Genomic DNA, 27995 nt, shown 5'->3' on the forward strand with positions numbered 1-27995 from the left:
GAGGGGCGCGCTTAACTCATGTGACTTCAGTCCGTCTGAGCAATTTTGAAAACTGACCAATCAAAAATCTTCTAAGACATCGCGCTTCCTGGTAGGCGGCATTGACCAATCAACGCGAAGTGCACAAGTCACATGCCTTAGACAAGATGGCGGGTGAGTATTGCACTTTTTTCTTCCCAATTTTTGCATTCCTGTCGCATTTTCTGTCCCTCAGATGACGACTCATCCTCTGCTGTCACCATTCACAGATCTGACGCTCCTTCAAGAGGACACAGACGACTTCTCGTACCAAGGTAAGGCCCGAATTGTTTTAAAACCCACTCCTTTTGAGGTGCCTTTTTGGAAAAAAATTCCGACACTTGCAGAAGCTCCGTGGGATTTTCTACGGCGTCATTCATTTTTCGATCGACATTTTCCCCATCCTGTGACCCAGTCTAGCACCTAACATCTCATGAATGGCACCATTTTCGTGTATTTATACCCTACCATATTTTATTACACGACTTGAGGACTTGTTGTATAGCAGGGCGACTTGTAGCAAAGTTTTATTCTATGCAAAAACTGGGCCGCCAAATCGGCATGTTCGCCGCCGGAAGTCAGACGGCGTTTTTAACATGTGAGCCCCCAGGTCAGATTTTTCACCTGCACTCGAGACATCTAAACACACCCTACAGGATCAAAGGTGAAAAGGGCCACCCCGCGCCTGTAAACTGTCTGTTTGGAACCCGAGTTTACCCGAGTGTAGCGTGTGTAAGGGAAGAGGAAAGGTCGTTATGATATCTGACCCCATTTTCATTATTCAACATGGGGGAGGGCACACGGGAGTGGAACAGTTGGGGGTAAAGTGGCTACATGCTCATCCTTCTGCGGCGTCAATCCTGATTCTGCTGTTTCTAGTCTTTCATAAATAAATCCATGCGCAAATATTACGGGAGAATTTTTGTATGTAATTTTATACGAATTGTGGATGAAAGTAAGGAAGTTGTGCCCTCTTTTTGAAGTTCCGTAGATAATAATTTGTGTTCATGTCACGAAGTTTTTGTTTGTCAAAAATTATGGGTCAGACGGTTGAGAATTTTGTGCGTCCAAAGCAGCTAAATTTGAGAAGAGACGGAAGAAGTTATTGGTGGATTCTGTACAGAACCCTTGGTAGTTTTGCCTTGTCCTTATCCAAATACATGTGTAGCACTTTTTTTATGACTTTACCATTATGGCTATCGTTTCTAAATTATGGCCATAATGGCCATATTACTGTTGATAGTAGTATGCCAAGTTGACGTCAAATTGATGAGGAGTACAAATTTTATGTTGATTCCTAACTTCGATAATTCTTTTCTTAAAAATTTAACAGGTCTAGGATAAAGTTGATAAATTAATCCTTTGGTCCTGGTACATTTTACTGTACATCTTTTGTTGTCATATGAATGCAGCTTTGTTGTATACCCATACTCATTCAACATCCATAAATGTGGGTCCATATATAAATAGCCCCCTTTTCTCCGGATACTGGTCAGAATACTGACTTCCAATCAATACATTCCGTTTGCCATTGAGAAACAGTTGCTAGGAGAACAATCTCTTCCATACCGGCATATCGGTGCCCTTTGGATGGTTTACATCTTGGAGATTTGGGGGGTAAAAGTCTTGGCTAGAGTTATCTCTAGAGAAAAAGAATCTCTGGGCCAGTTGTTGTTCAGAAGACAGGGACTGCTGCAAACACAGGTGGTGGGCAGATTGCCAGAACCCCTGGGAACGAGAACAACTGCGTCTGTTCACCTGCCTGGGACAGAGAGCTGTATCACATGTAGGCTGGTTCAACAAAGTTTTATGGAAATATCAATCCTCGGTTACTTTATATTGTAAGCTGGATCCTGGTTGAGTCGTTTCTTCAAGCTGAAAGGATCATCCTAGATCCTGGACCTGAAATGAGATGATTTTCCATTGTAGACTGAATTGTGATTTATACATCACAGGGACCTCCCTAAACAATGGAGCAGTGGAGCTCCTCCACCCAGTCCTTATCTCAGCTCCACCCTGTTAATTTTCAAAACTAGTGTTTTTACACCCTTTTCCAGGGTTCTTTGGTCAAATTTACCGATATTTCGCACCCTCCTCCATTCTGTCCTAAATTTCTGGGGAGATCCCTGCATCAAAGATATAATCTTCTACATCCTGAAAGGATTTGTTGGTTGAATATTGTATGAAAGTTTATTCTAAGATGTGCCCTGAGAGAATTATAAAATTGTATGTGTAAAAGTTTACTGAAAGAATGCAAAAGAAACAATTTTTTACAGCAGCTTTTCCTGTGCCTTTTTCAATTTCACGTTTCTTTACATCAAGTAACTTCAAGTCCAACTTCTAAGTTGGTAGCTCAGGGTACAAGTGTGATGTCATTACTGATGGAGTAGGCAGGGACTTCCGCTGAAGCCTTCCAGAAGTTGATGACAGCTGATAGCCAGGAGTGTGTCTAGGGGGTTAATTAGTACACACTTCTACCATTCCTCCTGTGGCACACACACAATCACAGGCACTTTAGACATGTGGGCATTGTTATACCTCCTTCTGTAGGTCTCAGAGCTGCAGGCATTTTTGTCTTGTGTAAACTCAGGATGGTTTGAGTTGCAGTATTTCAATGATGTTGGAACATGCAATAATGTATGGAACTTGTTTAGCATGAAGAATTGTATGTGCATGTACATGGATATCCCTGGTATGTATATATGTTTAGCTTCAATTAGGCATCACTATTCCATAAATGTGTATTACAACATTACAGGAACGTTAGTTTGCTTGCTCGATTCTAGATTATCATGAAATGGTGCTGATGAATTGGAAGACTTATTATGTTTAGTTGGATGTCACTTTCCTCCACTGTACAGACCATGTAAGTTACTAGTATTCCTTCAGGTGCAGGAAATCAGGAAACATGTTCCTGTACTTGAACTTCCTTCAAGGAAACTCTGAAGTACAGGAGACTGGGATGTCTGGTCTGTATCCTACATAATACACCTGTCTGAGGGGACAGGTGGCCAGGTCAAAGTTCATCCCTGCTATAACCCCAGGGCATTGACCCACAGGTCACAAGACTGGTGACACATTGTACTCAATCTTCGATTTGTATTTTAATTCCTCAACTTTCCTTCATTCAATAAGTCCCGAGACACTAAAAAGTCTGGCATTTAAAAAAAAGATTGACCAATATACATACGTTAACAGTTTAGAATTCCAGTCACATGCTTTGGTAGTCAAACAGGCTAAAACAGGATGTCATCAGGTTTTATTATATGATATCATTTTCGGACATTTACTGCAAGTGGTTGTACAGGTAATGCTGCTGCAACCTATACTTCCCCCAGGTTGCCCACTGCGCAACCACGGCTGAAGCACCATAGCTCATTGGCGTGCAGCATACATTGTGCCTGGTAATTACAGTTGTGAGGAGATAACATGTAATTATATACCTGGGGATGGCCTACTTGGCAACCCAGCATGTCCCAGTTTACATGTCTGTAGTGATCATACACTCCTGGGTGCTTAATACATTTTGATGACTATGTGTTAATGGAGGTTGGGTTAATGTAGTTATGGCATCAATGCCGGCAGTGGAAATGTGGGGCATCGCCATTTATTTATAGCCTCACATGTCAGAGGACAACTCAGGAATGATATGTTACAGGCACGAACACAGTCTATTTTTATGTATAGACAGAAACTGTATTTTAACATGTGTGAATGAGAAACACGTGAATACAAATATAAAACGTGGCAAAAAATGTTGATGGAAAAGGTTTTTATTTGTAGGATTTTACAGTGTGGGGAAAGATTAAAGAATTCTGTTGCAGAAAATATTTTTCAGGCAGTTTTAGAAAGAATATTCAAATTGGCCTTTGATGAAATTTTTGAAACAGTTATGTTTCTGCCATAGGATCATAAAGAAATTTTTAGATATTGTAGTTGGTTGATAGCTGACACAGATGTCCCCTTTAATATGTATTTTTTTTCTTTGAATGAAGATGTAGGTTAATAGAATTATTGGTAGTCAACACATGTACGCGATGTCAATACATTTCAACTTCATTTCTGGGCGGCTTAGATCTGTCGGGTGACTTGAAAGTAGCATTACGACACAAACTGCTTACATTTTCACCATAGGCTGCTATAGACCCGTGTGAATGTGCACTGTGGGACTATATACCATTAGAAGATTGACGTCATATCATGCACTCCATGATTTCCACTGACGATAGACTGAAATTATTACCTTTGTGGCTAGGAGACGGCGCACTACACCATGCCATGTACTTACATATGGTATCCACGTCGCCTGGAATTCCAATTTGTAACCATGCAGTTAAAGAATCAGGCATGCTAAACGGGTCATGTGTGCAGATAGGTGCACTTATTTGTATTGTAAATGTGGTGCCCTTCTGATAAATTATTAACTAGTCTCGCTCGCTGTAAAAACAATGAAGGGGTTTGCCAATACATTAATAATAGATAGTGGCATTTAGAGTTCATATGTGTAGTGTACACCCGCCCTGTCTCTTTGTGTGTGTTTGTAGTGAACATTTCCAGCGGCATGTCCAAAGCACTCCATTATTATGTACATGTTAGTGTTATCTTACATTTTATTATTTGTGCAGTATAAATAACTACAGGTATTTTGTAATTTAGAAGAAAAGTTAAGTTTTTATAAATCACAATGTAAATTCTATAATACACGTGAAATTCTGGGGATAAAAGATGTTTTCCCTATAGCTGTATTTGTCAAGATATACCGGTTTGGCGCTGCAGATAGGTATAATGATGCAGGCATTTAAAGTTGAGCACCTCGGGCAGCCATTAGGCTGGGCCTTGCGGGGTGGGATGGTCCGTCCCAAAAGTTGCCTGACAGGGTTGAGCACGCAGCAGTCGGCTCGCACAGGTGCCCGACACCATGTCTTACATGTACCACGCCGGCAGGGTCCGATTCAGAGGTGAGGTCCTTAATGTCATTATTCACCTGCACCTGTCTCAAAGCATCTCTAGGTCATGGCAAACGGTGAAGTTTCCATTGCAGAGCAGTGGCGGACTCTCGGACTGACAGGTTTAGGCCAGGTTACATGTACGTGCGTAGAACCATGCATGTCTGAGGTCAACAGTGAAAGGATGGGCGGTGTGGAGTGGGTTAGATAGGTTTGCTACATGTTTACCACATGGCACAACTGAATATGTGGCAAGGTCATACCTAGGTCGTAGTCTGAAATGTAAATCATTGAAGACGTGTGTGGCTTTAATTGCATTGCACGATAATATTTAGGGACTGGTGTCGGACAAGTGTCCTGATAGTCTGGTGTTTTTCTGCATCATTCAACAAGGGATGTCTAAAAATGAGTTTACGGCATGCATGTTTACACAAGCAATCGGAGTATGCCTGTCTGTTTACTTGCCACAGGAGGTAAACAGAGCAATGTCCAGGGCCACAAACAAAGACTTACAATACAACAATTAGGGGATTAAAGGATTGACACCTGTCTGTATAATTTTCTTAGCAAATTTTAATACAATATCTCAAAAAAGTTTTTCTTTTGTTTTCTTGTAAAGCAATCGTTACAGTTTGATTATTGAAATATGTAATATCATTTATCTGTGATGGAAAGCTGTGGAAGGAAGGATGAGAATGTGTTAACTTGTGGTATGAAGGTGACTTATATTGCAGTCTTGCATACGCAGTTGGCCTGTTGTGCTGACCTAGACTGGTGTGTGGGTGGCGGGGGTGGCCAGGCTGGCACTCAGGCATTCGTGGTCTGAAATACTTAACGCTGGTCACTTTACATTTGGAACGTCATTACAACAAGGGCACAGCGACGGAGATGTTACATGTCAGGTCGGGTTTTCCAGTGAAGTTGTTAAAAAGAATATGCTTGCCTTCCCGTTTTGATGTCACAAAATTGGACACGCACACAGTATTTCAAGTCTTGTATATGGTATCTAAATTCTTCTATGGTAAATATGGTAAATATTTCTTGAAAAACTTGTATAAAATTCTATATTTCTATTGCCTTTTAAAATTTTCATTCATTAAATTAAGTGCCTACTGTTGTTTGAAATTACTCTGAAATTACTATTTCTACACATGAAATTTGATAAATCCATGCCTACATGATTCCAGTAATAATATCAGGTCATGATCAGGGACTGCCCTTACATACAGGATCACATCAACTCCTTACTACAGGGCATCACAGTAATGTGCTCTTACGTATGCAGGAAGGATTCTACAGAGAAGTTAGATTTGCCAAGGGCAATTTCATGGTTCAGTTGAAGAAGGATGGATTTCCTTTCATTTATTTGACGTACATCTAGAATTTCTTCCAGATGACATGAAAATGATGAAGCTTTTGGAAAAAAGAAAAGGATTATAAGAAGATGGTAGGAACATGATCTTAGCAGTCACTCATCAAAGAGTAAATTGTATGTTTTGTTACAATGTTGTACATAGATTGTCAATAGAACTAGAAGTACCAATTTAGTTTATTATGAAGTCCTGGTAAGATATATCACGGAAAGGATATCAACATAACAAAGGGAGTATAGCTTGGGAAATGTATTACTGTTTGAAATCACAGTAATATCACAGTGTGTACAGTAGTTAATTTTTAGTCCTATATGATTATAAAATCCCAAAAGTGTAGTTCTCTGCATGACTGATGATAACATGTATCCCCCGGGATTCTAATTATTCTGACTTAAGACCAGGCAATCTGCAATTGTTTTATTTGAATAGAAAAATTGGATTAACCCTCAAATTTATGCCGGCGTTGCCAGGAAAGATGAATGATAAGCAGCAATTATGAATATATGGAAGTCGTGACATTTGGTCTTTTGAAAGTGAAGGTGATCTTGAATCAGTTAAGCTCACAGAAGAGCTGAGCCTTCCCCTAGTCGTGACAGAGAAGACAGATGCTGTGTACTATATTGACAGGTTCACTCAACCAGGGAAAGTCACAGAGCTCTTTTTCGAACAATGGACTACTGCTTCACGTCTTGTCCTGGGATAAAATGTTTTCAAAACTTTTAGCAAGTTGATGATACATTGACCCAAAACTAATTCAAAAGCTTTGGTGTAGTATGTCTCACAAGATAGCTGACTGAAGCCCCCACCCAAAATTTGTCATGCCTTTCGTATTGGACAAAGCTCCCTCAAATTGTGAGGACAGACAAAAGTTTCTGTAGGAAAAAGCCCTGTCTTGTGCATTGATTGGGTCATGTGTATGCCCTGTGAATAACCTTGTCAGCATCTGATAACAGAGCCTAGCCATTTTCCTGGACAGGGATGTGAGCTTTCATCCCTCAGCCTGACAGGCTAGGGAGATGGGAGACCCAACATTTACTAATGGATGCATGGTCGTCATGGCAACCATATCATGCTTGTCTGTTACAAGGTCAGCTCACAGAACAGTGTCTTCTTGAGGTTTGGATTTGTACTTTTAAATCAATTTGACCAGTATTTTGTTCTGTGAGTATTTTGGCATGCCCTTCAATGCAACCTCAGGTAACAGAAGTGTCTCTCCCCTATCAAGAATGTCCGTGGAATAGTCCTATTTAATGTAATACATTTTCTGTCCACAAATTGACAGATTTATGGGTGGGTTGGGGTTTCAGTGGTACTTAGTGATGTTGAGTATATTGTAATGGGGAGAGCTATTGTAATGTGAGGGATCTTCTGTAATTCTACTTAAGCCTCGCACACTGCAACTTGCTGACGTACCGATAGGACCAGAGGGTCGTCAGTGGAGTATACTGCAAATCAATTTATGTTTGCAGTAGAAAAAGTTTGCAGTCTGACAAAAATGGACATGTTCACGGAACTATATGTTTGCGGTTGTGGCAGGTGCGACATAAAGAAAGTCGGCAAATTATTAGTTCACAAAATTATGTCCACAAGTACATTTTGAGGAAAGGTTTTTAAGCAAACCTCCCACACACCCAAGAAAAAAAATATTTGTAGGAGTTTTTTTTCCGTAGCCTGTTTCTCTTAAGCATGATTATTCTGCTGCACTGTACATGCACACAGGAAATTTATTACACCACTGACTACAGGCACAATGTTCCGTCTGTCTGGCCATGGCCAATAAGGCATTACTGTCAGGGTAAATACAGATTAAAATCTTGTACTTGGTTAAGGGTGGCCGTTCAACTTGGCCATAACTCCTTGTGTCTCACCAGTGCGTTTATTAGGTTTGCAATGTCGGTGGTTCTAGTTCTGACATTTACCTATTCTACATTACACAATGCACACAGATTTTATTAATTTTCTAGTACTGTATGTACTGATATATGTGCATCTTAGGAAACCATTATCACCCTCGAAAGGCAGAAAATAGTGATGCAGAACGTCAAGATTAAAAAAAAAAATTCCCTCAAAATGCAGGAAAAAGTGATCCGAGATTTGAAAATCAGGGGAGGATATCTCCGGACCACCTTCAGCTCTCAACATGTTACATCAAACAAAATTGAGATGATGGGAAAAATTTCAGGCAGGATAGAATACTGTCACCCCATCAAGACTTCCTTTATTGTGTATGAGGAATTTTTACTGTAATGCACTCTAGTGTCTGTAGACCAGTATTCTAACTGCATAACAGATGATGTACATGATGTTCAGTGATGTAATCTGTACCCTGTGGATAGAGCTTCAGCTCGGATCATTGATTCTCTGCTGAAATGAAAGGATTACTCCTGACTGTGTGTCCTTGGTACTGGTAGGAGGTTAGGGCCAACAGGCTTGTCTACAGGCCTTATCTATCAGATCTGGACTTGGTTGGGTAAATACGAAATTGGATATGCTTTGCCCAAATCGGCATCCAATGTCAGTTAGTCTACAATGTAATGTAGTACACCCAACACCAGGGCCATTCTTAGATAATGTTGTACCACAAACATTCTTATACTCGATGACATAATGTTTTGGTGTCCCAGTGTAAATTCTAGTGGTCAGTGGCCATTGGACCACCTTTAATTTTGAGCCCTGCCTATGCTGTGATAAGATTGTGGTGAGAACCCTGTTGTATAACTATAAATGACTGAGAGTCCATGTATTAATGTGCTGTTCTGTCCCCAGTAGGTGATGAGTTGGAGGATGGGGATGAGGAGACAGGTGGTGCTGATGAGGGATGTCCTGATGATGAGGTAGAGGATGAAGATCCCACCATGTCTGTGTTTGACTCCCAACCCGAGGAACTTCTGACTCCGCTGGCTAAACTGGAGAGGAATATCAACTCAGACAGCATCTTTAACAGGTGGGATTATTCAAAGTGATACATGTATTGCTGGTTGCACCGTAATCCTATATGTTACCCATACTTATTGCCATACCAATTGGTTCTCAGATTTTTTTTAGAAAAAAATATGATGCGACAGGGTGAAAAAACCCAGACCTAGGCATCCTTTAATAGCCCAAAAAGCTATGATAGGAGCCATGATGTCAACATACCCAGCTGGTTTATAATTCAATAAACTTTATCAAACCAATGTCTTGATAGATGGAAAAACTTTAACAATTAGGAAAACAAGGAGCTTTTGTGAACTATTTGGGCCAAAATATGAGCATTTTGGACTTTGCGAGAGGGTAAAACTATAAGTGTATCTTGAATAGAGATATATCTGCATTTTGCAGAATGTATACATGTAATCAGATAAATGGCTTTGTATGAGCCTATTACTAATCTATTTAGCATCTTTAAAACATAGACATATTGAAAGTTTACAGGCATACTTGTCGGTTTCTACCAAAGCAGCATTGACTGAAAATGGCTGCCGGTATATGATGTTCAGTGTCTATGACAGATGATGGTTTTGAAGTATTTAGTATTACCATTATCGCTCTTTTGGGACTATGGTTGCCTGTTATCAACTGAGACACATGTTACCACAACTAAGTACTGTCACCTTTCGCCTACGTCGTTCAGTACCAGATACAGATTTCCATCGCCTAATTGCCATGGGCATAATTCATCAGAGAGTGGGTGATCTGTGGTGGAATATTACCCTGTCATATTCCATACACCTCTCGGGACCTGGTTTTCATATGATGCTTTGAATTCTGCCCAGGAGCGAGGAAGAGCCGAAGATCCATGTAAAGATGAAAAGAGTGATAATGGCTTTGATGTATACATTTTTACTTACATTATGGTAGTGTTACTGTTAGTGTGATGGTAAAAGATGAATCACTATCTGGCTACATTTTGTTTGAGCAGAAACGTTTCTTACCTTTACTGGTAAAGTTAAGGAAACCAAATGAATTTTGCTAGGGAGCATTACTCCATCTTCAGTGAACCGACTGATCTTTCAAATCACAACTAGTATTATAGTATATTTAGTGTCTTATGGCTAAAATGAACAAAACTGAAATAAAAGAATGAATATCATATACTGTTAACGTGAGTGACTGTAAACAGAGCTTGCACTTGGCTCAGTCCCAGAACAAGTTGATAAAAGCTGTGATTTGCCAGAGAAGGTCAGGATGAAGGTCAAGTGCCTGGTAGCTGACAGCTGTTATTGACTCTCAACCCTGCATAATCTCCCAGTCCTGCCGTACTGCCGTCTTAATCACTGGTACCGCACGCTGTGACCTAAGACATTCTTACCATCAAGGTTCTCTACATGTACGCCAGGTAGCCATTCAAGCTAGTTCTGTCGGGAGAACCCATCTGTTATCGGTAAGTAGAAGAAGCCTGCTGAATTCTGACAAGTGAACAAAGGAATTGTTTCAGAAGCTTGTTTGTTTAAAAAAGACTTAGCCCGTGGCTAGATTCTTTAGATTGCATATGGCTCGTAGAAATCTGCCGACAGTTTGGGCTGGGTAGAAATCCTTGCAGAATAGAGCTAGCAATGCTTATTACCGCTCCGTTATTGGTTATTCTATCTGGGATAGGACTGCGGTCCAAGGTCTTGAGTAAGGACAATGTTGAAGCGGTGGAATGGAAATGAAGGCTGACGGATGTAGCCCAGTTGCTGGACAGGTCAAAGCTCCTGTTCAGACGGCTGTTGTTTAAGTGCTGTCTGTGGTCCAATAACTGAAAGTGCACCATTATCAGACCATAATCAGATAGGCAGAGTTATTGTTATCAGAAGGCAGTCTCTTCAACCAAGGGTTTGATGGGGAAGGATGAGAAAGAGTCTTATGTGTGATATAATTCAAGGCCAAGCACAGTAATAGGATTTGACAGTGTATTGATTTGTTCCCATTTTATACATTTTCATGACTCCTTGGTTTCTTGGCTGTGCCTGGTTTGATGTGATACATTTTTGTCCGGTAAAAATCATACATTGAAGTACATACTGTTGAATGATGTGTATTCATGGATGTCGTTCTTGTGTTTTGACAGACAAATGATTACGCGGAGCCTGTTGGAGACGTTGCGGAGCGTGTACCGTGACCAGGATGGGACCATGGCGGTCATGCGTGCCATGGTGCAGCTCTCACAGGATGTTGGTAGGTAGAGCTTAGATCTAGAAGCTTTTCATGTTGTCTACCTATTCGCAAATAGACTTCTCATCACCTTGTTCTTTTGATGGGAAAATTCAAAGGGTTTAACCTGAAACAGCATTTAAAGTGACACTAAATGAAATGAAGTAAGGCCTGGGAAAAAATGTTGTGTTTCCTGTTTCCCGACCGACTCTAGCCGACCCAACCTTTCTTTTTTGTGTGGATCCCTGCAAGGGACATACATTTTTCGAGCTGATCAACCTTTCTAACTCCATGATCTGACACCCTAGTGACAAAACGTTCAATCAGCATTTTCAGCATTGACATTGAAAATGTAAGTGTCCTCATGCAAATTTTACTTTGTTAACCTGTATTGTATAAGTTGGATCCCTAGAGATCGCCAAAGTCTAATAAAAAAAAAGAAAACTTTTTCAGCATTGGAACAAGAAGCACAACATTTTTTACGTAGGTCTAATAAGTCATTTGCAACTACTTACCGGTAAAAAAATCTTCCTGCGATACACAATAACCTCTTTTCCCTGTTCTGTAGAGCCCACAGTGCGGGCAGAACTGATGGAACAAGTGCCTCACATTGCCATGTTCTGCCAAGAGAACCGTCAGTTTGTTGGTGACATGGTGCCGCAGTACGTACTGCCCATCATCGTCAAGTACCTGACTGATACCAACAATCAGGTATGGAGTTTCCATGAGGTACGGCGACTTTTTCTTACCTTAAACAAAAAAAGAGTTGGGATTCGCTTTGTAAAAAGAAGGCAGAAAAGAGGCTTGCTTGGCATGGTGTGATGCAGTTCCTTCTGTGCCTTTGCAATGCTCTTTTTGATCTGTTTGAGCTTCTATGTAAGAGATTGACATAAAGTGTCTTGGGGTGTTGCTGTAGCTGAAGTAAGTTGGAGTCACGTTTTACCTGGGAAGTGGTGACAACGTTTGGCCTGACTTTTCCTGGCCTGATCGGAAAGAAGGCTTCTGTTGTGTGGTGTTTTCCTGTCCTGCGTTGTTGCTGGTGTGAACATGGCTTTTATACCTTGGAAGTGATAACCCTACTGGGTGGCTGTGGAGTAAAACTCACATGCTGTGCATGTATCGAGAGCCTGCATCCAATAACTATAGCTACACAGGCATTCTGGTGGCAGCTTACAGAAAAGGAGATAGATTAGTACATGGGACTGCATGATAGATGTCCACTCCTGACAAATCCTCACATAACAGTAGGACCTTAAGAATGCTTTGTGCCGTAAGCTCTCCTAGATTGCTCATACTAACCACCCTCTCAACCAGCCCAGACAGAAAATGGCCACTTCTTGTCTTGATTATGCCTGTCAGGCCCTTGATGTACGTGTGCTTTAGTGGTGGGATATCTGCTTTCATGTGGACTGAAGTGTCTTTTGAAAAGGCATCACGTACACCCGACCAGCCATAAGCCACAGTCTGGCTTTTATTCATATCCCGTCAGTGTCTTGTTTGTAACACTTCAAACGCTGTTTCTCAGAAAAATGCAGTTTCACCATCTAGTTTAGACTGGCTTATCGAAAATGAATGGGTTTCTAATTTTTTTATTTCAAACATTTTTTTCTGAACGACAAAATCTGCTTCATCGTCTGAAAGAATTTTTACCATGGAAAACATTTGTATACTGTAAATCACAATTTTTTCACATAACTTTTTTATTTGCGGTAGAAGTGACAGCAAACTTATCATTATCGTGAACAAAAACTCGCAGACTCTTTTTGCTGCACCTGCCACCATATTGTTCCTCAAACATGTCCATTTTTCTCAGACTGCGAACTTTTGCTACCGCGAACATACAGTGATCTACAGTATTGTACCGTGGTAGTGTGTGTAGTGTGGTGTGGTGTGCTATCCATAGGCTCAGCAGGAAGAAACATGTGCTCCATTGTTTTTTGCCTTGCCTCAGGTGCGGAAGACTGCCCAAGCTGCTTTGCTGGTGCTACTGGAACAAGAACTGGTGGAGAGGGGTAAGACTATTGGTCGTTAGGAAAGGGTCAAGGTTTGGTAGCTGCCAGAGTTCTCAACATTTGTGAAAATTTTGTGTATCTAATGTCCTAAATACATGTATGTACTGGGCTGAAAGACATTGAACGTATGTCTAAGTGGAATGTCTATAATAAATGAGTTTTTCAATTATGGAGGCATTGGCTGATGATGATACATTGTTGATATCCTTACATCCTGTTATTGTGAACATCAGCTTTCTGATTACTGAAATTATAAATTTTCAAGATTTCATGTTCTCTCACTGCAACCTTATTGTTTCAATCAAAAGATTCTGTAGATTATTTTCATCACGCTACAAACATACATGAATTTACAGTATTTGCCTTTCTTTCCCTGTCAAATCAGGTGTTCAATATTGTTGTGAAAATCATCTCATGTTGGTTGTTACATGTTTGAATTTAAAACTTTCGATCCAACACGAGATTGTTCTCATCTAGAGCATTCGACAAGTCACTGTGGTCTTCCTCAATAGACTGACCCAGTAAGACTTGTCATGTGGCTACTCTGAACTGTGTTGACGTCACACTTCAGAGAAGCCACATGACAAGTCTCACCGGGTCAGTCTACTGAGGAAGACCACAGTGACTGGTCGAAAGAACTAGGTGAGAACGATCTCTTGTGTTGGATCCAAAGTTTTAAGTTTAAACAATCCGTACGTGTGTTAGTGATGTTGTGTGTGTGTCTCATCAGGTGATGTAGAAGAACAAGTGGTTCCCCTGTTGCTAGAACTGATCGGTCCAGAGATGGGGGATGACTACAAGACAGAGGCAGTAGCTGTAAGTGTCTGGACTTACCGAAAGCACCAAGCTCTCACAAGCACAACAGTTGTCACACTGCTTTTTTTTAAAAATCTAAGATAGCTTCATACAAAATGATATGGGGCTTCAACACCAGTTCCAACACAAAATAGATTGGAAATATTTTAAGTCAAACAAAATGTGCCTATTATGTGATATTTTTAATCATTTTTGTTCACTTACATCCAAAGAAATTATGCAGCTGATATATCTTTTGAAAAGATTACTTTGTTGAAAGGTGGGTGTTGGATACAAGTAACAAGGTAGCAGGTAGAAGTGGAAAGAAGAAATTGTTTCCTGTCATGATCCACACAAGGTGCTGCTGTGGCTGTGTGAGCTTGAAGTTGAATACTGTAGATGAGTTAGTATATCTGTGACTTGACAATCACTTCCTCAGTCCTGTACTCAACATTTTCCTTCGACAACTTGTTCTCAGCACCCCTTGGGCTTCACACAGTAGTAGGATGTGTTGTGGATACTACATTATTAGTACATAGTCCATGGAAGAGCAATGGGCTTTAGAGATACTAAAAAAAATAGGTTTTGTAGACATAAGATAGGAACTTCGGTGGAAGTAAACCAAACAAAAAAACATAAACAGTTACTAAGACACAGACTCCTGTTGTTTTTCTGTAATGTAAGGGTTCAGATTTTCCAGTTAGTCATTGATTTGCAGTTGTACTTGTCTTGGATCAATATTCCATTGAGTGACGGGCAGCTCACTAGACAATAAATAATCATTCATCGAAGAAGATTTTGCTCTAGCTGTGCAAAAAGTGCTCCTCATGAACATGGAGATTTGTTATCTTTCATTTCCTTTTTATATAACTTAAAAAAATTTTTTTTATCACATTGTTAAATCTTCAACCCTTGAACAGTTTTACTGAAACATAAAATGGGTTCCATTCCATTATATATTGTACTGAGTGATGCCAATATGTCTAGTTGCCACTACATTGTGAAAGACATGGGTAGTGAGATTTGTATCATGGAGTCATCCCATTTCCCTGTCTTTCAACAAGGTGCTGGCAGTTTAGCAGCTGTTAGAAAGAAATGCCAAGATTACTCTCCAAAAGGGTGCTGCCATACTCTTACATATCTCCTACTTTGACTGTCTTCTTACTAAGAGAACTACTTCCATTTCTTTTGGTCTTTTTTTTTCTCATGTAAGGCCACACCAATTTAATTTGTTGGTTCTCGGATTCGCCTCTTCATTTTTTCCTGATTTGCAAAGAAAAAAAAAAAATTTCAGAATCAACTGCAAAATGCTCATATTTTGCCCTGAACAGTTGAAAACAGTCCTTTTCTTCCTAGTCAGTACAGTTATTCCATCTTTCAATGCAGTAGTATCATTAGAATAGAAGTTCAAAATCCATTGTTTAAATTTTGAACCAGCCTTTTGTGTTGACTTCATACCTCCTATCGTAGCATTTGGGGCTATAATAGGATGCCTAGATCTGTTTTTATTTTTATTTTTTTTCGCCCTGTCGCTTCATATTTTTCCTGAAAAAATCCGAGAACCAACAAATTAAATTGGTGTGGCCTAAGTTGTGCTATGTATGCCAAGTCCCGTTTTAACCTGTACGCAATTTACTTTCTCTTTTTGTATGTCAGAAACAGTCATGAAAGTTACATCACTTCAGTCCTATTTTGTGTGTAGAACTGTTTTGTAACCTCTTTGTTTCTATTCTTTGCATTTAGAAATCCTACAACACATGTATTTTGTCTTTTTTTCTATTTCCTGATTTCTTCTATATTGTAATTAGTTGCCAAGCCATTCTGTACTTCTGCCAGGTTTATTGCTGTTTGTTGTAGGTAGCCTTTGCTGCTTTTCAGGTCTTTGCTGTGCTCTGTGACTAGCTCTTGCTGTTCTGTGTAGATTTATATGTTTACCTGTCCCTGTCAATGCTGTTGTATGTGATAAGCACTTGCTGTTCTGTGCAGTTATGTGATTAGCCTCTGCTAGTCCTTGCAGATCTGTCATTTGCTGTGCTATGTGCTGTGTAATTGCTGTGCTCTTCTGTGCTTTTGTATATGGTTAGCTCTTGCCCATATGTGCTATTGTATGTAACTCTTGCTGTTCTGTGCTGTTGTATGTGATAAGCCCTTGCTGTTCTGTGCTGCTGTATATTATAAGCTGTTGCTGTTCTGTGCTGTTGTATGTGATAAGCTCTTGCTGTTCTGTGCAGTTCTATGTGATTAGCTAAGGTAGCTGATACCATGTGAGCCAGGCTACCAGCTCCAGAGCTGATCATATGGAAGGCACAAGCTGTTCTAATGCTGTTTGCTCTCCCTGTGCCTTCTTCTCTCAGAACAACACTCCTAATATGATCATGCAATTGAAGCTCCTAATGTGATCATGCTTGCTTTGTGACTCTTTGCCGAGTGGTAGATGAAGGCGGCTGCCTCAAAATTAAAGAAGCAGAAGAAGATCCCATATACTACACAGACTCTCATTTCTCTACATCTAACATAATTGGGATAGTTTGTTGTTTTCTTGTAAAACAATTGAAAACATTGTACCAACCAAAACTACAACCAATTACCCAACCTGCTATCCAGTCAAATGATAAATCAGCCAGTTTTATGAGTTATAGCCTTTTTTTTTTTTTAAAAACAGAAACCTTGCTGCTGTTGTTAACTATTTTCCATGAGTAATCCTTTTGTAACTCAGACAGAAGCTATTAAGGTGTTGTACCATATGTAGAATGATGGATTGTTAAAGTTTTGTACCACACATGTATGTAGAATGGTGGGGGAGATGGTTTCAGTCCTACAGCTACATGTAGGACATGTACAATGGATCTTCAGTGGCAATGACGTCATGGTCGTAGTCACACCTGTCCATTTGCACCAGTGAAGAGATAGATCTTCCTGCAGGCATGCAAGTCCAGATAACATGTTTGCACAACTCTTAGAACGGCCTGTGCTCAGCTCTTCTTTACTGTATGCACACCCACCATAGCTCTCACTTCAGCTGTCCTACCAAGATTCCTTCAAATTTTCCTTGCGTATTTTTTTTTTTGCGTTTTTATTTCCCATTTGATGGACACCGTTTTTCAAAATCTCGTTGCACCAACAGAGCTCAGACTACAATGACTTCAGCCGAAGAACTGGCCAGGACCTTAGTGAGGAAATGCTGACCGCTGCTATGGTACCCCACTGGCTTTGCTGCTCGCTTACCTAACCTCCTCTAGTTGGTTGTGCCGCTCCTCTCCTTAACCAGGCAGCGAGCCACTCTGTCTGGAAGACTTGGTTGTTGTTGTAGTCGTAGAATTTTGTCTCTTCCAGACTCGATTTGAAGTACTAACAAAGCTAGATGTGTTTTTCTCCTAATAACAATAATTTTGTTGTCAGTGACTCCCTATTTATTCAGTGGACTAGTCTGAGTGTAGGACACTTCGTGATATTGTAGGGTGACACTACTTTGTAATAGGGATGGCAGGGGTAACAAAAGCCAAAGAGCAGTTCAAAATGACACATTCAAAGATGTGTAATGCCCTTTTGTTCTTTCATACTTTATTTTGTAACTCACAGTTTCATTCATTAACAAACACCAGTATTGGACCTCTGAAATTTCACCTTTTTTTAATTAAAAACCTGACACCACATATACCTCCCATTTTGTTGTGCAGACTCACAGATACAATGTATGTACAAATGTATCTGCTCTGATGTATGTAGTACATGTATATGCTACTGATATATTTCAGTTTTACAGGTGTGTATGAAAAGCTAACTGTTTGACTCTTCCTATGATAATCTATTTTTTAATAATGTTTGAATTGGTACTAACCACTTCCTTCCATATCATTGGAAAATGTTGGAATTCCCATGGAATATGGGTTACTACCGACCCTAAAATTTTATAAATTTTGGCCAAAATCATGTTCAAATTGTGACATCTTACCAAAGATTTTTTGGGAAATGTCTTAAAAATATCATGGTTATAACTCGCCATTGTGGTAAACCAATGTAACCTTTTTTTTCTGAAATGTATGGATTAATTTACAATTTCTAGTATTGTCTGTCAGTGTTATCTTAAGAACATACTAGTATCAGTTGAGCAGGTTAGGGCCCCGTCACGTAACGTCATGCAATTATAGTCTACAAACTGAGGACATTCATGCATGTTCCCTGCAAAAGTCAGCTGTCTTGTTTAAAAACAGGCTGTCTTAAGATCCTTGTTGGTGGTTGGTTCTGTCACAGCCTGCTTGAAAATTCTACTGCACCAAAAACTGTACGACAACCTACGATGGATATGACCACACCATTAGTTGCAGTTGCCCATATAAAACTCAGCACATGCTCAGAGCTGTGTCTGTCTGCACTTTGCAGCTGATGTGCAAGATGGCGCCGCTGCTTGGGAAGGATATCACCGAGCGCCTGCTGCTGCAGCCTTTCCTGGACATGTGCACAGATGGACGCATGTTCCACATCCGGAAGGTCAGGATCACTTTTCTTATAATTCTACACTTTATGTTCCTTTTCACATATGATACTTGTACCTGTCAAACCTGTACAAGTGACAATCACATATTACCACTTGGCAAGTACAAGTTTTTACATAAGGATCACCTGGCCAATATGATCACTTTTTGTTTGATTTTTTCCCTTGACTCAAACATTTTAAAAGAATGCTGTCTTTAGTGACTAGCTTTCTACATTTTCGTCTGGTGAGTGGTCTTTTGAGGTAGTTTTCACTGTATCATTATAGTGGTCTTAGTTTACATTTATCTGAATGTTTGTACACACAGTGAATGTACATGTCTTACGTTTTCATCACATACTTAGCTCCTCATGGCAGGAAGGAGCAAGGAAGGTTTTTCACCTGTTGGTGTGTTGTTGGTTTTCCCTGCAGGTTTGTGCTGCCAACTTTGGTGAGATGTGTGGAGTGGTGGGAACAGAGCTGACAGAGAGATTATTGGTAAGCTGCACTTCCTTCAACAGTCAAAATGTCAAGGTTGTTCCCTGTAGGTCCTCTTCAGTGCTACAGTAGTATTGCTGTGCAGTTTTCTTGTAAACTGCTAGGTGTCACTCAATTGTGGCCCCTCTTTGTGAAAACTTATGTGGACCTCCACTTCAGCTTTTATTGATTTTGATTAGGCATTGAGCTAGATGATACATCAGACACATGACTATGCAAAAGATGGTGAATGTTTGTTTTGAAAGCCCAGCGAAAGAACCTGTTGCTGTAGAAGAACTTTGAAACAAAAATTTGAACGGTTTGACAATGTGAACCAGAGGAGAACCTAGTGGCAAACAGAGTTTCTTGTATGAAATAAGGACTAAGCTTTAACTTCCAACACTTAGATTACAGAATTGGGACTTACCCAAATTTTCGGGTTGACTCCATCAACCTTGTTCACGGAATGGACCCGTCTACTCTTGGAACGTGACGTCAGAGACACGTGACCGTAGTAGCGGGTCGTACATGCCAGATAACTTTGAACAAGGTTGATGGAGTCAACGGAAAATTTGGGTAAGTCCCAATTCTGTAATCTAAGTGTTGGAAGTTAAAGCTTAGTCTTTATTTCATAATGACTTGTACCAACACAGATGAACTTTCATGTAGAGTTTCTTGTGTTTCCTTGCAGCTGCCCAAGTTCTTCTTCCTGTGTGAGGACGGTGTGTGGGGGGTGAGGAAGGCGTGTGCCGAGTGTTTTATGCAGGTGTCCAGCGCCGTGACTCCGGAGGTGCGGAAGGAGAGCCTGGCGCCTTGCTTCGTCAACCTCATCACGGACCAGTCACGATGGGTGGGTGTGACGGCATGTCTGCCTCGGTGTATAACCTCATTATTTCACCACTCAATCATCCATTCAACATTACCGTTAGCAACTATACATCAAAACAGTGCTATGTAACGGAATGGAATAGAAAGTATTGTAATATGGTAATAAAATTAATGATAAAGTAGATTATACAATTTGCCCTCAATGTGGCAGAGATAGTCATTCTCAAATAGGACTGTTCAGCCATAGCCAAAACTGTAGGACTGTTAACAATTAGGATTTTACTATGGTCAATACTGATTGAAGGAGGCCATATCTAAACATTACACTGACTTACAAGTTAATATGACATTACTGATAATTTACTGAAACTTACCAGAGGTTTCAAGTTAACAATAGTGAAAGTACAATCAGCATGAGAGTAAACGTCAGCCTAGTTTCTCGACATCTGTCCACCATGTGTACCCGTCCTGTTTGTTTGTTTGTGTGACTTGGCGATGATGAGCTGACATTTTCAGGGCTCTGACCCACCTGTAGATGTGGATGTGGAGACAGCCGCGGTACTGAGCAATGGTTGCCCCCCTCCCCCCCGGCCCCGTGCCTGCGCTACCGTTGACTCTTACTTTTATGTTGCCGTTGGATCTCTCCACTTCACTTCACAAAATATCATGCTGGGATTGTCATTGTTTCTAGTGTAAAATGTTACCATGAAAAGGCCTTCTATTATTGTTTTTTTTTTTATAGAAATTTGATGTTTTATGGCAAATACATGTATCGATTTCGTTGATAACTTTTTAAAGTTATTTTACCCTCCTGGTTTAAGCACTTGGTCTAAAATAAAATTTTAAAGCCTTGTTATCAGTAATTGATAAATGTGTATGGATACAATACTACCTTGCTTTTAAGCTATATAATAGGAGGTTAATATATTTATTTTTTGGTAAAAACAATATAACTCAAAATGACATCAACATTTTAAACTGAAGTTTCTAATAGAATGGTTAAAAGAAAAACAGTTCCAGATGATCTCAGCATCTCTTCCATTACCTGCTTTTGTTGAGCTTCTTAGCTACTCAGTTGTTGTTTGTGCACCAGGGCTCGAAATACTGGATGCATGTGCACTTCCGAACATGCAAAATGGGAACTGTGTACCTAATTTTTTTACTGTTGGTGCACTAGATATTTGTGTATGGGTAGGCATGTAAAGGTGCTACTTGTATACTTAACTCTGGTATGAAGTATAATATACTTGATCTTGAAGGATCAGAAAAAACATAATGTTGTATTTCTTGTGTATACGTAAGCCATAGAAACATGTATTTCAGATTCAGTAAGAGAGGCAGTTAGGTTTGCAATTGGGTTTTAGTGACATTCTACTTTATCTTATGTTGTGCACCCAAAATGTTTCTATGCACCAGACTTTTGAGGTTAGGTACAGCCAGAGCATTGAATTTCGAGCCTTGATGTGTGGCATGAAGTTCTACCTGCATGGCTTCAATGTTGCACTGCAGCCAGCCCTATCCCAGTTAGAATACCGACACACAGCCTGAAAACTGAAGATAACAAAGTTGACTTGTACTCCTGACATCCAGGTGCGTATGGCAGCGTTCCAGGCCCTGGGTCCCTTCATCTCCACATTTGCTGACTCAGCCATGACTGGGCTGTTCCTGACAGACGATGGTTCAGTCAGGTTCATGCTCGACGTCGCTGATAACCAACAGAAGATCATTCTGGAACAGGAGACGCCATCAGAAAGGTTGGGAAATGTTTTATTGGCCTTGAAGGGGTTTAATTTTTGTCAGCAAGTTGCCTTGTGTTTTACTGTGTACATGTTTATTCCTATCACAGTTGTTACAAAACCTCTTATTTTGTATTGGTATTATAATGACGGAATGAATGAATCTTTATTGCGTATTCCTGACCGAATGGGCTAAATGCACATGTGATCATATGTGGTCTAGAGGATGTAAAGCATGTTTATGATACTGAAATGCTACATTTGCACGCTAAATACTAAAAGACTATGTATTGGCTCACGGTGACTTCTTAATTTTTTTTAGGGTTAAGCTAGCCAATATTTATATGTATGTCATACAAAATCCCACTTGAGTGAGAATGTAGTGTGTGGATCCTCAATATTTTGTGTTGCTGCCCTTTACAGCAGTTCGGACAGCGTAGATGGTAGGAATTTTGAACAGTCTGGAAACGGTGATGATGACAGCGGGCGCCTGTCGGAGAACTCTGACAGCGACCGTGACCTAGATAGCCCATCCTCCCCACCTGAAGCCACGCCCGTGGAACCCAACTCTACCCTTACACAGGAGGAAACGAGAAGAGATTCTAGTGATGATTCAAGGACTAGAGACGAGTCTGAAAAGGTTTCAGGTCCGGATGTGGAATCAGTTAGTAAAACCACCAGCCATAGTGAAAATGAGAGCGTAACAGCCTCCTCTGATACACAAGAAATGTCTGAGAGGAAAACCACAGAAAGCCTTCCCCCTTCTGCCACAAAAACACTGTCCCCTGATGAAGGAATATGCCTTGATGGCCACAACTGCACTGGCTCAACAACCAATGCTGCTAGTAAGGAGGATTCCAAGGAAGAAACAGGAGAATCTCAAGGAGAAGAAGAACAGCAAGATGCCGAGGCCTTCAATTCCTTTTTATACTGGCGCGCTCCCCTGCCAGATATAGAGTTGGACTTGGACTTGGTAGAACAGGGTAGTTTAGAGCCGGTAGACGCGCCGCGTGAACGGTGCTACGCCCTGGACGCGAGCCAGCTGCGTCGGGCGGGGGGTGACGAGGTGGAAACCGTTTGCCAGGCGGTCGCAGAGACACACCTGGAGCCGGCGAATCGCCAGACGTTCAGCGTCAGCACCCTGACAGGTGAAGGCATGTGTACTTTCCTTCCTAGTTGTCTGTAGATGCTAAGCTTCCTTTTTGTCATTGTGTGTGTTCATCTTCCTTTCACAACCCACATTGTCCTATAGAATAGCTTTTCACATTCATGTAACACAATGTATAACTACTACAACTATACATATACTTTAACTTGCTTGTAAGCAACACCTTCCTCAGAGCTTCTGGAGTACTGCTTCTTGCCGCTATATGTAGCCAATGTAGGTGGCGCTTTACCGGGTGTGTAAGAAGAAAAATACCTATGGCCTACGTTCTACCAACCTGATGAGATTATGTTGTAAAAAGTTCTGACAGCTAATCCATGTTGTGTTTGATTGACAGGGAGACAAGTAGAGGTGACTAACGTGGAGAGGCTGAGTACAGGTCCCAGCATGCCTCAGGTGGCCCAGGTCAGTGATGCCGCCCATGTTCTGGCTGGTCCCAGGACACAACAGGCTCCTACTGTACTCAACAACGCACAACAGGTAGGCTGACTTTCCACTTACATGTACAACAGTTCATGTGACAGTTTTCAGGGTTGGACAAGTTTTCAAAAGGGCATTTGCTTATGACCGAACAGTGCTTTTGCTATCCTTGATGGTCAGGGCTTGAAATACTGGGTGCTTGTGCACCTTAGTGCATCCAAATTTGGACCTGTGCACCCAATTTTTTCTGTGGGTGCACCAGTGCACCCAAATTTTTTCGTACAGTTCACCAGTGCACCTATCCCCAAAATGAATTTTGAGCCCTGATGGTTATTGCTTTTAAATGAAATATAGGATAAAATTCTTTCTGAACAAGAGAATTTGAAAGTTTAAGCTGTATGACTATCCAAGTACCTATTATCCCATCATGTACCTACATTTGGCAGTTGTGCTTCTCTGTTGCTATTGGTATGTGTGGCCTAATAGTGGCCTTTATACTCACCCCTGTTCCAGCGTGCGGTGTCCAGCCAGGAACTGACCCCTCCTCCCAGCCCGTCGTCCAGCCCGGCCACCAGCCCCACCAGCCCACACCACCTGTCCGCTCACCTGGACAACCTGAGGAAACAGGTCAGGATGGTTACCATGGTTACATGTAGTTTCAAGACTTTTAGACCAGCAGATTATGAAGTACCGCGAAAAGATCAGGATTAAAGTAATAGATCAAGTGTAAAAAGAAGCATTCATTTTCAGACTTTAGTGTCCAACAGATGCAGTAACAGAGAAAGTGTTGTCTCCCCTACAGGATGTAATCCCCCAGCCCCTGTTGGATCACTACCTGTCGATGACGGACCCGTCCCGGGCGCAGACCGTGGACCAGGAGATCGCCCGCCACTGCGCGTACAGTCTACCGAGCGTGGCCTTCACGCTGGGCCGCGACAACTGGCACTGTCTGCGGGACACGTACGAAACACTGGCCAATGACATGCAAGTGAGTACAGTGAGTATGCCGCTTGATCTGATTCTGTGAATGTTGACGTCAGTAGTGCAGCAGGGGCTGAAAGAGTCACCTTTGCATGGAGGAACCTCGCCCAGAAAATAACCAGGGTAAACCCTACCTCATCTTGACTTGCCGCCTCTTGTTTTAAAACCTCAACCTCAGCATGCTTGCACCATCTAACATGCTCAAACACGTCAGTCATCATATGCATGGATATATGATGGAGAATGACTAACAACAACAAAGAGATGACCCTGTTTTGTTCTTTTGTCTAGTCAGTCTTTTTGCTGCAAGTGTATGCGTGTTGGGATGTGTATGATTGAACAATTTTCAGTTGTTAACATTGGCATCTTTTCCTCATACTAAACTTCCATATTTCTGATTTCCAATGTAAAATGCACCCTTGAGTAGTGTACTTTTATTACTGTTACAAACTACATTTGTGAAGAAAGTCTAATAAAACTTGAGTCAGAACTGCCAAAGTACCTTCTTTGTTTAAGAATACATTTTATCTGTGTGGCAGTTATCCCACTCATTTTCAGCTTTCTGTCCCCCCTCTCTGAAGCCTTCCCCATCCTGGTTCATTTCCATTGACAACACCTGCCTAACACTGCCCACTTTTCCGTCCCCCTCTAGTGGAAGGTGCGCAGGACCCTGGCCTTCTCTATCCATGAGCTGGCGATCATCCTCGGTGCTCAGCTGACTGACCAGGACCTCATCCCCGTCTTCGATGGCTTCTTAAAGGACTTGGATGAAGTTCGTATCGGCGTCTTGAAACACCTGGCTGATTTTCTAAGGGTGAGTTCATAATCTTGTATCTGTGCTTCAAAAAGAAGTGATTTGCTTTTAAATGGCGTGGTCTTGGAAAAAAAAATGTTATATTTCCTGTTTCAGTTCTGAAAAAGTCTCTGGTGATCCAACTTATACAATACCGTTTTACAAAGTAGAACTTGCATGAGGACACTTCTATTTTGTCAATGTTGGAAAAAAAATTGTACATCATTTCGTTTTTTCCTTAGGCCTTAGTACTTATTAGAAAGATAGTAAAGCTGATGATATTGTGTTGTTACAGAGACTACTCCCAGAGAGGAGGAGGGAGTACTTGGCACGGTTGATTGAGTTTCTGAACACAGACAACCACCGCAACTGGAGGTTCAGATACGAACTGGCAGAGTGAGTAGAAAACACAACATGTCCAACTTGAGCTGAGCTTCATAGAAGTCCAGATCTTTATTTCTCAAAAGTGATGTCCCACTTCTTGAGTTGTGTTCTAGCCAGCCTGACATTTTTTCCATCATCTCAATTTTGTTTGGCATAATAGCATGTCGAGTGCAAATGTAACAATCCTAGGGGGGTCAGGGCATGCTGTACTGTGAAATCTTACCTTCTGAAATGCTATTTCCTGCATATTGAGGGGCAAATGTTGCTGGTAGAAGCTTAGTTGAATGACATCTTTTATTCTTCTCTTTACACACTGAGTTTTGTCTGTCAACATTGACGGATTTGCCAAATTTTGTCCGCCAAGACCAGCAAAATCCCATCAATTGACAGAAAAACAGACACTGGCCAGAACACTGGAGTAATACATTGTCACATTCTAACAATACGTTGTTTCCTTCAGACAAATGATGCAGCTGGGTGACCTGTTCCCTGCCTCGGAGCTGGCAGAACACGTGTGTCCGGTCGCCCTGTCCCTCGCAGGAGACAAGGTGTCAGATGTCAGGCTCATCGCTTACAAACTGGTAAGTGACTTTAAGAAATAACTCAGCTGTCACAGTACCAACAGCTGGCACAAAGAGACTCAGTAACTCATTCCTTTATCAGGCCTTTCTTCTGAACAACAAGCAGCCTGTTTAGAGTTGAAAACAGCTAGGTGGAATGGTTCAAGTTACATACATGTATCTCGCTTAACTCTAGACATAAACATATCTCTTAACAGAATTTTAATCATCACCCCTAAACACCTGTTGTGTGCACCTGTTTACCCACCTGTTGTTCCCACCTGTCCAGGTGGCAGTGCTGACGAAGCAGCTGCAGGAGGACCATGATGACGCCCTGGTGTTCCACTTCCTGACGGACCTCATCACTAACTATGCACAGAGCCGCCGATGGCAGCGCAGACAGACGTAAGTACTCATCATCAACAACTACAAACTCCATCAAACTGCCAAAAATGATGTCTCACCACCAGAACACTTCACAGGATGGTTGTTACATGAAGAGTATAAAGAGATTTGGATCCTCTGGATTATTTTGAAAGGATTTTTTTTGCCATTTGGAATACAAAGTCAAATGGCTGTGCTGAAGATGTCCTGTTGTGTCCCCCAGGTTTGCCTTCCTGTGTGCAGTGTTGTTAGAAGATGAGTCCATCCGTCCCTCACTCTTCGCTCACCACCTGCTGCCCAGTCTGCTCACCTTGACCTCTGACCCGGTGCCAAACGTCAGGATAGTCCTGGGCAAGACCCTGTCCCAGGCCGTACTCCCCAGAGGTCAGTGTCAAAACAGCATCATTTTTAAGATGGGGTCTTTGCAATGGCACTTACCTTCACTGAAGAAGTACTGTTCTTTCTTTTGTAGTGGATGTCAGTAGTACAGCATTGTACGAGTACTGTAAGTACTCTATGTTCATGGTAGGAAATGTTCACAGTCTGAGAAAAATTGTGTTCACGGATCTATATTTACGGATCTATGTTTACAGTGGCGTACAGTATGAGAAGAGTTTCTTTTAGATCCACTCACTTAAAATTACATATCTATTAACATTTGCCATTGTTTGTCCTCCCTTGTTTCCAGACTATTTCTCCAGTGAACAGAACCCAGAACACGAGACCCTGCTGCATGCCATAGAAATCCTGAAGATGGACTCGGACAGGGACGTCCGCTTCTACGCCAGTCTTCCCCCCAATCCTCGCACCAACTCCCCAGATGTGGTGAGGAAAACTTCTTAACTTTGCTGGAACTTATAATCATCTAGGAATTGTTATATTGGTTGTTGCAGATGCTTAAAAAAAACTTGAAAGAAAAAATAACAGATTTCTTGTAGTTACTGGTGCTGAACAGATGTTACTCAAGAAACCATTGCACATAGACTTTTGCTTAATCATACTTTGTTCTTGCTCCAATCAAAGGACCTTGTATGATGGTGACTGGGGAAGGCGGAAACGGTGCTCCCATCACCATGGAAACAGGGAACGCTGCGACTTCTATCGTCCCACCCATGCCACAGTCTTTCCAGGGAACACGTCGTCCAACCCGTAGCAAACGTGCAATGGTCGTCTATGAGATAAAGCTGCCAAGTCATGTATTACCGGTACAATAAGACAGGATACAGAACTTTGGCCTGTGTTCTTTCACCCATCCTGTTCTTTTGAGATTAGATATATGTCTGTCTGCATTCCTATGTTACATCAGATGTGAAATGGGACCATTGTGCTTTTTAGATGCAGGCTACAAGATAACAAACATTAAAAGGAGAATTTTACCCATAACTGTACACCCTTGTTTATCCAGCTTTGAAACTCTCACTATGGTGTATCCACAACAGGGGGCCAAGTATACTTCAAGTCATTTATGTCTGGCTTATCACAATTTCTGTGTCCTTATATTACAGTAATTAATTTTGTTGTATGTGTATCAATTTGT

The 27995-nt window shown here is 41.2% G+C and overlaps 1 protein-coding gene across 13 annotated transcripts; it reads left to right on the top strand.

The window, feature by feature from the left end:
- Window positions 1–82: 82 nt before the first annotated feature.
- Window positions 83–27891, top strand: LOC109482100 (serine/threonine-protein phosphatase 4 regulatory subunit 1-like). 13 transcript variants are annotated; one of them, XM_019784778.1, is made up of 23 exons: window positions 83–153; window positions 249–293; window positions 9104–9281; window positions 11370–11476; window positions 12021–12181; window positions 13404–13464; window positions 14195–14280; window positions 17384–17455; window positions 18640–18747; window positions 19163–19228; window positions 19899–20057; window positions 21626–21789; window positions 22195–22925; window positions 23274–23416; window positions 23870–23983; window positions 24159–24353; window positions 24990–25151; window positions 25426–25526; window positions 25975–26095; window positions 26364–26479; window positions 26682–26842; window positions 27147–27283; window positions 27482–27891. In XM_019784778.1, the coding sequence occupies exons 1-23, from the start codon at window positions 147–149 to the stop codon at window positions 27491–27493; spliced, it is 3207 nt and encodes a 1068-aa protein (XP_019640337.1). In that variant the 5' UTR covers window positions 83–146; the 3' UTR covers window positions 27494–27891. The 13 variants fall into 13 exon arrangements, with proteins under 13 accessions (XP_019640337.1, XP_019640338.1, XP_019640341.1 ...); XM_019784779.1 differs by having other exon boundaries at window positions 86–153; window positions 9107–9281; XM_019784782.1 differs by lacking the exon at window positions 17384–17455 and having other exon boundaries at window positions 86–153; window positions 9107–9281; window positions 12021–12163.
- The last annotated feature ends 104 nt before the right edge of the window (window positions 27892–27995 follow it).

Source organism: Branchiostoma belcheri, unplaced genomic scaffold (genome assembly GCF_001625305.1).
Source record: "Branchiostoma belcheri isolate BF01 breed outbred unplaced genomic scaffold, Haploidv18h27 scaffold59, whole genome shotgun sequence".
Classification (NCBI taxonomy): domain Eukaryota; kingdom Metazoa; phylum Chordata; class Leptocardii; order Amphioxiformes; family Branchiostomatidae; genus Branchiostoma; species Branchiostoma belcheri.

Excerpts from the sequence above, each read along its gene's own strand:
- LOC109482100 (XM_019784770.1), top strand. The coding sequence starts at position 215 with ATGACGACTCATCCTCTGCTGTCACCATTCACAGATCTGACGCTCCTT. Across the intron at positions 24,354-24,989 it reads ATGACATGCAAGTGAGTACA|TGGAAGGTGCGCAGGACCCT; the intron begins GTGAGTATGCCG and ends GTCCCCCTCTAG. Across the intron at positions 25,527-25,974 it reads TTCAGATACGAACTGGCAGA|ACAAATGATGCAGCTGGGTG; the intron begins GTGAGTAGAAAA and ends TGTTTCCTTCAG.